The sequence below is a fragment of the Apium graveolens genome, chromosome 1 (genome assembly GCF_009905375.1).
Source record: "Apium graveolens cultivar Ventura chromosome 1, ASM990537v1, whole genome shotgun sequence".
Lineage (NCBI taxonomy): Eukaryota > Viridiplantae > Streptophyta > Magnoliopsida > Apiales > Apiaceae > Apium > Apium graveolens.
Genome location: NC_133647.1, coordinates 47,385,718 through 47,395,009, shown reverse-complemented (window position 1 = coordinate 47,395,009; position 9,292 = coordinate 47,385,718). Strand labels below are relative to the sequence as shown.

The following is a 9,292-nucleotide window of genomic DNA, read 5'->3' as shown; positions in this document are numbered from 1 at the left end:
GATGTGGCGGTATAAAATGATTTTATTGGTGTTTTTGATGTAAATGCAGTGGGTCCATTTTCATATAACTAATAAAACTCTTACACGTGACATTTTGTAACTTTTTTGGGAACCAATTTGGTACCCTAGCATTTTCCATAAATTATTATATGTCTATAAATTATAAATATCTATTGGTAAATTAATGAGTAACGTGTTATATTGAAACTTGAAATGAGAGTAAAATTCTATAGTTGAGTTATTTGTTTCTCTTCTGAACTTTAGAAGTCTTCTCACCTCTGCCTCCTTACTCTGTCTTCTATAACATACCAAAACAGAAAGAAATAATTGACGACACATGTATCTATCACATAGTTAACTAAATAATAGGGGATAGACACCGCACCTCATTAATCACGTTAATAGCAGATAATTTTAAAGGACTAAAACCTGTTTCCATCGGTTTTCAAAATCAACCATGCTCATCCATGCATGTAACATTAACAATTCATCGTAACAATCACAGGAGAGAGCTAAACATTACCAATCTAGCAAGTGAAAAAGAAATGATCCATAATAAAATATTGTAAAATTTGAGACTTACCCAAAGCACAATATACAGTTCTGATTTGAATGAAAGAAATGGATAATGATATAATATAACCTAAAAGTACCCCTGTACAAGGGGAAAAAACGGGTTGGAGGAGATTGACAAGCAAAAAAACAAGCTGATAACTGATAAGAAGTAAACTTTGACAAGTTTGTGCACAGGTCCACGACGAAGAGTCAAAGAAGAAAAAATAGTTGCACAAAAAGTTGCAGATTCTAAATCATACAAAACGTGGCAATAATACGAGTGTATGTATGTGTCTGAGATGCTCCAAAATACACAACTTAGCATAATGACTTTTACATTACACACTGACACCAGCTCATGCTACGGGTGGGGTCAGAGCTAATAAATTGAACCAAGTTAATTAATTTAGTTTTTAAAATAATAAATTTTGTTAAACATAAAAATTATTTTCAATCCAACCTTACTTTTTATATATTGTGTTGGGTTGGTTTGGATTAATTTGGGTTAAAATCTGAATAAAATTATTTAAATACTTTTAGAAATCAAAATTATAAATAAATCTAATCAAAAAATATACCCCATAATTTAACTGAAGATAAATATTATATGTACCATATACTCTTAAAATACATAAATAAGAGGAGCATTAAATTGATTTTGTAATTTGGTCAATTTTTAATTCACCCCTAACTCAAACTGCACATGCCTTTCTGGGAAAACTAAAATAAAAGACACGCATTAGAAGAACTGCATTTTAACCTTTTCTTAAAAAAAATTGCCGAAGATCCAGCAATCCCTCAGCTACAAATATGATAATAACCCTAATGTTATTTTTTTGTCATTCTACAAAAATATATGTATTTCAGTCGATCACTTGTACATATTTCTCCCCAACAAAAAAATTATACATGTTTCTAAACTTCAATTTGTTCAATCACCACATCACGTAAGTATAAATTTAAGTGGATCTTAGGGACGGATGCAAGCCAAAAGATCTCAAACTTTAAAGTAAAAAAGTCGTTTTTGGGGTCCAGGAACTCGAATCAGAAAAGCAAATAGTTTAGTGACTAGCAGGTATATATTCCTTGTATTCTCAAAGTAATAGAACTCGATAACTCCAAATTCAGGCTCCTTCCTAGAACTTTACCCAGAAAGAAATTATGGGAGAAAAACAATGTCCACAGGTCACATTTTGGTGAATAAATATGGAAAGTAAAGAATAAGACATGCATTGTGGCAATGCCACACCGACTATAAATCTAACATTAACACATCTACTGACACGAGCAGCTATACAATGAAAAACTGCTTGCATAATTTCCTAAAGGATTCAGGACCCCTTTTCCCATGAATTGTTGGCATCCCATCACAGGAGGTAATGCTACATGAGCAATTATTATAGAAAAACGGGGTACAAGCCGTGCAACTTTCATTTATTGAGAAGATTTCTTGCAATGATTTTCCAGCCACTCCATTGTAACACTTTTTGGCCTCTCAAGTGGTAACCCAAGTGCTCTGTCCCATATCAACTGCACATTTAAACAAATATAGGGTCAAATTGAGGACAAAAAACTAATGTAATTATTTGCGAAACAACACACAACATACCTGGGAGCAAATGCCCATCGCCCTGGATACTCCAAAGAGAACAGTATAATATCTGTTCATAATTTCAATTTCGTCAGATTTTACAACATTAGGATAGGAAATAATTGGTCAAAATAAACATAGTAACCAGCGGCAATTTACCTTGCTTCTGTCAGGCCATAATGATTTAGCAGTACCCCACTGTGGGCATCAACATTTGGCCAAGGGTTCTTTACCTATTAGTACAAAAAACCCAAGTTAACACTATGCTCGATCAGAGTCGTATTAATAAACCAATTGTGATAAATTTATTGGCTTATGGAGGTTGGTAGACCAACAAAATGACATGAGCATAGAAAGAATGTAATTTAAATTGAGAATGCGAAGATCCGCCTATCATGCAAGGGATGGATAGCATTAGAAATTATTAGGGTGATATGACAATATGACATGATCGAAAACATTCCATTTAGCTTATTTGTTTTGGTCAAACTTTATTCCCAACGAGGAAATTATGAGAGAAGGCAGGGCCAGAAACAGGCAATTATCTGACAATACCATTTAACGCATGTCAATTCTTTTGAGGTCATAAATCATAATGCCGCACATTTCCAAATTTTAGAATATAAACTGTAATTGAATTTGTTTAATTGATACATGTACACCTATCAATTCAGTACTGCTTTGATATGATCATATCAGAGACTTTTTTGTTGACTGCAAAATACGCAACTTACCTTGCCAAGTTCTGTAAGAATTGGAGGCACCACTTCAAAGAGCTTTGAAACCTATACATAGAAGCAAAAGAGAGAGCAAGTAAAATAAACACTAGTCACATTATCAGCTATTGTCCTACAATACAGAACATGCATTAGGTAATTAAGGCTCATGGACTAACCAACTGGAAGAGTGGATCATCAGGTAAATGCTTTAAAGCAAACTCTCTCTGACACATGTATCTTGGATCTGTGTTACGCAGAACACCATGTCCAAATCCAGGAACTACCTGCAGTTTGTAGGAGATAATAATGAGATGCAAACCATATTCGGAACTGGCTTTTCCTATTTAGAAAAAAGCCGCGTCCAGGTTTTACAGTTGCAACAATTTACATCAAGTACAAGTGAAAATAGAACATGACAAATAAATAAAAAAACATCAGGAATTATCAAATGTAAGATGGGACTGTGTTGTCCAACGGGAAGCTTGACCTTTCCGCTGTTCAAGGTTTTCCAAATATAATCTTTTAACTGTTCGGTTGTTACATTCTCTCCGCACTCCGAAACCACAGACTTGATCCATAGCAAAACTTCCTGCACCGACAATATGGTAAAATAAGATGATGATGATGTCCGCAACAAGAATTGTAAACCACATCTCTTAATTTGAAAAGGAACAATCCCGTAATACAGATTTTTCTAAGCTAGTTTAAACCAACCAAAACAGTGGTTAACTGCTCGAATCTCGATATATAAAAAAGAGAAACCATAATGTTTATAAGTATGGAAACAAAACATGGGGCAAATGAAAAAATATTTTACTATAGAAGGAAAGCTAGACCACAAGGAATACAATGATTTTATTATTTAAAGGCTGCATCCACTTTTGTAATCGAATATGATAACATGTCCATCAAAAGTACTACCAAAAAGAAAAGGCAGCAGGAATTTTACAATTTAAGCATAATAACCTTATACACATATCAAAACTAACAAATTAAGGTAAACGTGGTAATATTTTAATGAAGAGATACACGTGCGAAAGTGATAATAAGTATTATACCTGGTTTGCCAAACCATGAAGTGGTCCAGCTAAACCGTTTAATGCAGCTGCAAAAGAAAGATACGGATCTGAAAGGGCACTTGCAACCTGTACCGAACATAAAATGTTTATCAGATTTTTTGTTGAAAGGGAATTGGTCCATATAGTATGCCTTAAACAGTCACGAACAGTTGACCGATAAAAGGTAAAACGAAATGCAAGCACTCTTAAATTCAACTTCAGGGTAATAAAAAGATGGTTACATATCAGTACAGACAGACGGCATGGAAAGTAACAAGCCACTTACTAGATGACCAGTGTGAGCACTGACATTTCCACCTTCATGATCACTGAAACAAATAGTGATTTACCAGTCAATTACCGACAATGTGACGGAGTTTCTTTGTGTGTAATATAGCTGAACAACAGCTACACCAAATAATATTTAAAACAACACTATGTTGAGCAAAGCCCAAACTTACGTATGAATGGTAACATAAAGCCTCATAAGCTCTTGCATGCTAGGACTATCATAACCGAGCATGTGGGCAAAATTTGCACCATAATCTAGAGAATCATCAGTGGATATACTTTGTCCATTCTTGTACATCCTTCAAGACAAATGAAACAAGTCAGTTGAAATACAAAGCAAATGCACAAAATTATACCCTGGCAGCACCAATATATATATATCAACCCTAAAAGCAGAAATTCTCTTTCAGTACTATATGTGCTTATGTGCATAATCCAAACATGCAGAGCACATAAATGAACAGATACGGGAGTACACAAATGAATCTAATTCCACATACTTAAATATTGCAATGTGTTCACATAATATATGTCAACATTATCATTTCGATTTAGAAATGATCGTCAAACTGAAAACTGTGATTTCACACAGGGATTCTCCACAGAATAATCCAACTGTCATCAGAAACTTACCAGAACTGGAAAGACTAAATAATGCATTTTAAAAAAAAAGGCAATGTACATGAAACTTAGACCACCTACTATTAGACAATAGCATGTGGCAGAAAGAAAAAAACAAATAGATAGACCTAAAGGATAACTTCAAAGGGATTTTATTATAAGACATGTATTACAAAATAAAGGTATTTACAAACTTCGCAGACCTGCGATAGACATAGGCTGCTACAACTGGTAATTGAGCAATCAAAGTAAGAGAGTCCTCATATGTTGGCTCCCAATACCTGAAAGAGTATAGTTTAAAAAATAAGTTTATTGTGGAAAGGGATGGTGATCAAGGAATTTCCATGAACCAACTCACTTGGTTTTGTGGATCCCTTTTTCATATGCCTTCTGAAATTCACTTTGAACCTGGAAACAGAAATGATAACATTTGAATAAGTTCTACAAAGTAACAAAGGGGCAAGCATTTAGTGAAATAGGATTTTTAGATTTGGGCCATTAAAAGAACTGCACTCAGACAATTTGGGAAGTTTGACAACGGAACTGTTGGTGAGACTGCGTAGCTGTATGAACAATTACGTGATAACTCAACACGATAACAACACTAGAACATGACAGGTTAATAATACTACGTCTACACAAGAAATCAGGAAGAATGAAGACAAGGCAAATACAAAGAATCGGAAGATTAGAAGAAAGCCTGAAGTCTATCTACAGGTCACTGAAAGAAGTTCATTAATATGATCATGCCTCAGTGAAGAACAAAGGTTAAAGACTTTCAGGGTTTCAGAAATATTGAAGATTCAGTATACAAGTGCTACCGGAAGATTTCAGTGTATTGGCATTGATTGAAGATAGACAGTGTTCGAAGCATGGGAATCTGAAGAATTGAAGACAGGGTATAGACAGAGGTTAATGAAGACGTTGTCTAAAGTACCAGAAAGGATTCCAGTGAAAGTACAATTATTTATTGACAGTCAGTGTTTGAAGCAATGAAGTTGAGGCAGGCTTAACAATGTAATCAAGGCCATAATACGAAGACCTGAATCGGGGTTAGTCGTCTGTGAACCAGACCAGTTGCACTAGGCGTCAACAACTCGTGAAAGGAATCTGGGTATTATTTTTAGAAGAATTGTTAAGTTGAGGAACGTACTTGGATTGAACGTTTATCTGTTAAAATACGAGAAGAGGTGCGCGGGGTATACAGCTAAACAGCTCAAGGGATTGTCGAAGCTCAAAGTTTAATTGTTAAATTAAATAAATTATTTAATGGACTTTAATATAATTTATTTAATAAAATTAAAATGATTTATCTTATAAACTTTAAATAAGTTTATTTTATAAATCTAAATTAGTTTATTTATATAAGTTATATTTTAGTTTATTTTATAAATTAATTTAATTACAATTTAAACTTAAAAAGAAAAGAAACAAAAAAAGGGAAAAGAGAAAAAGAAAAGAAACAAAAAAAAAAGGAGAAAAGAAAATCAAAAAGAAAAAGAAAAAGGAAACAAATAAAAGAAAAAGAAAAAATAAACAAAAGAAACCAGGGTGACATAAGGGTCGCCACAGGTGGTTTGTTTTTGTTATAGTTTAGATTAAGCACATGAACATGTACTTGGAAAGCTTGCTATCGCCACATGAGATTCCCCCTCCCCTTTGTCGCCACACAGCCTGTCGCCACAGAAAAGAATGTCCCTTATCGGCACAGAAAGGTATGGTCGCCACAGAGCTCCTCAATTCTCAGCCACACAATTTTATTACACTTTGCAGCAGATCTGAAAAAGTACTGCTTATCTTCTTCTCCAACAAAAAGAGAGCTGATAAAACAAGAAGCGAAGATTTACAGAGGAGTTCAAGCTACTTGAATATCCGTTTAACTTCTCACCGGAGTAACGTTATAATGTCCGATTTAATTCTTGGATATTCTTAGGGGCATTATAATCGTTACCCGGTAATTAAATCCTAGTACAAACAAAAACTAGATTATTTTATAGGATTTGATTTGTAAATCTTTGTAGTAGCTAGGAATTTTGTTGTTCTTAGATTGTAGCCGGTTAATTTATTTACCGGAGTGTAGCAACACCCCTCGAGGATTTATATACGAATATATATTTCCCCGAATATCTTGTGTTCCTCGTTTTTTTCGTTCCAAACACTATTCCTCTCAAGAACACGAAACCACTAACCGAGCACTAAATATTTTATCGGCTAAAGATTCGAAAGAATTTTTAATTTAGCGATTATCGTATTTAACCCCCCTTCTACGATAATTCGAGACCTAACAGGAACAATATAAAAAAATCGATAATCAACCTGGAGGGCCATGACACCGGTGGTAAATTGAGTCATTGGATGAGCTGCAACAGGTAATGCATCGATAGTTTTGTATACATGATCTGAAACAACCATTAGAAATATCAATATACTCGTATGCATGGTAAAATCAAACTATTAAAAATGACAGACATAATTTACCCCCATAACATAACTGCGAACTGTCAGAAACTACACCAACATATTTTAAGAATCTCGGTAATCTATTAAATCGTAAAGAATCTCGTATACTAAATTTCTAGACTAGCATCATATGCCTTAATTGGGTGGGTCATTTTACCTGACATAAGTTACACTTCCTGTCAAAAAATGGATCCAACTAATAACAGAAGGTAAAAGGAACTTTCTGAAAGGAATGCTTATTTTATCAATCCAGCCATATTTGTATGTATATAAAATTAAATATTAAAAATGTATAAACATGCCCTTCGATGAAAGAAAGTATGATTTTTTAATCCTTGTTCTACTTTTACCTGAATGTTTCAGTTCCGGAGTAAGTTAGAATTCAAGCAAGTGGCTTTTATTTTACCTCTCATACAGAAAGACGAGTAAAGGAAAGACTGTATAATGAAAAGCTTGAAAGATAAAGTCACAATGCAAAACTGTGACTTCCCAGCTTTACTATCTTGTTTTATATGTGGTCAACAAACTCGCGAATATGCAGAAGCTGACTCAACTTTAAATGAACAGATACAATGAGAAATCACATTTGGAAGAATCCTGATCGTTAAACACAAATATATTGACTGTCCGGAAAAACCATGGTAAGTATGGTGCTTGCACCAACTAACAGTCACATGCATACTATCAACACTAATTAACATTTGCTCTTAGTAATGAATACTTATCATAATGATAATGTTTGTAAATGAACCTGGTACACCAGCACGACTTCGCAACTCTGCAGATAATGCATCTACTTGCTCTTTAGTTGGCACCTGTGTATTTAAGGAGGTGGAAATAAGTTCCCTAAGAAGTTTAATGTGTTTTTGTGAGATAATTGTCATAAAGTATCACCGCATGGCATTGTAACTTAGAAACGCAGATAACAATAATGCATCAAAACATAAAGAAAATTATTTAAATTTAGGTGATATATGCTGATATGTCACACTATAAGAGTAAATCCCAGCAGTTAAGCAAGAAAGATCCCAAATGAAAATCTAGCATAAACTCAGAGATAACATTTTATTAGACAAATTCGGACTTTTTATATCTCTGTGAGCAATATAAGAAATTAGCATTATACTATATAGCAATAGTTTATCATTCAAATATATGTCTTCAGGATATTCTGTTTAACTACCTTTCCAGTTAAAAGAAGCCAGAGGAGACCCTCGGGCAATGGTTCTCCACCAGGCTTTGCACCTGGTAATAGCTTCTGACATTCAGGTATCGACAAGCCCCTAAAACGAATTCCCTGATAAGAAAGAAAACAAAAAATTTAACAAATGAAGAGTAAAGTACTTTCTCATAAAACATGAATACACCTGCTAATAATTAAGGCCTGAAGAACATCAAACCAAACAAGTCAGTCACCATGCATATACCTCTTCTGGGTCAAGTAAAGAGGTTTCCCACAGAAGTCCGGTCATTCCTCTCATACCACCAAGTACCTTTGCAATTTGGAAAAGGTTATGATGAGTGGTGCATCAAATTCTATAAAGATTGTGAATAATTCATACAGTGCAAGATACTTGCAAACACATCTACATAATATATTAAAATAGTGAATCAAAAATTGAATATTGTTTACCATATCGACAGTTATGTTTCCCAGTTGAACCTTACCATGTTCTGCTTTGAGCTTTTTTATGCGCTCCTGAAGAAAAAAAAAATATTTGACAAAGAGGAACTTCACAGTCATAGTAATTGAAAGAAATTGCTGATATTGTTAAACGGTTTAACAATATTGATCCCATGTAACTATATAAGATTTCGTTTCTTGTGGTGATTCAAATGGGAAAGAAATTAAAGAACATCTTTACCTTGCCAAACAAACCGCCTTCTGGCTGACCTTAAGAAAGTTACTTGTTACCTTTTTGGCTTTTTCTTTCAAACTTGTACATAAAAAAAAATTCCTACTATAAAGTTATTATCAGTTCTGTATAATTTTATTA

At 33.9% G+C, this 9,292-nt stretch overlaps 1 protein-coding gene across 1 annotated transcript; it reads right to left on the bottom strand.

Moving 5' to 3' along the window:
• Positions 1 to 1,664: 1,664 nt before the first annotated feature.
• Positions 1,665 to 9,077, bottom strand: LOC141663673 (citrate synthase, mitochondrial-like). Its single transcript, XM_074469464.1, has 16 exons — positions 8,929 to 9,077; positions 8,723 to 8,788; positions 8,479 to 8,592; positions 8,047 to 8,110; positions 7,152 to 7,234; positions 5,194 to 5,243; positions 5,039 to 5,116; positions 4,385 to 4,513; positions 4,210 to 4,252; positions 3,924 to 4,010; positions 3,353 to 3,454; positions 3,042 to 3,149; positions 2,881 to 2,931; positions 2,306 to 2,379; positions 2,165 to 2,216; positions 1,665 to 2,085 (listed from the first exon to the last, which is right to left on the bottom strand). The coding sequence occupies exons 1-16, from the start codon at positions 9,037 to 9,039 to the stop codon at positions 1,990 to 1,992; spliced, it is 1,308 nt and encodes a 435-aa protein (XP_074325565.1). The 5' UTR covers positions 9,040 to 9,077; the 3' UTR covers positions 1,665 to 1,989.
• Positions 9,078 to 9,292: the final 215 nt, after the last annotated feature.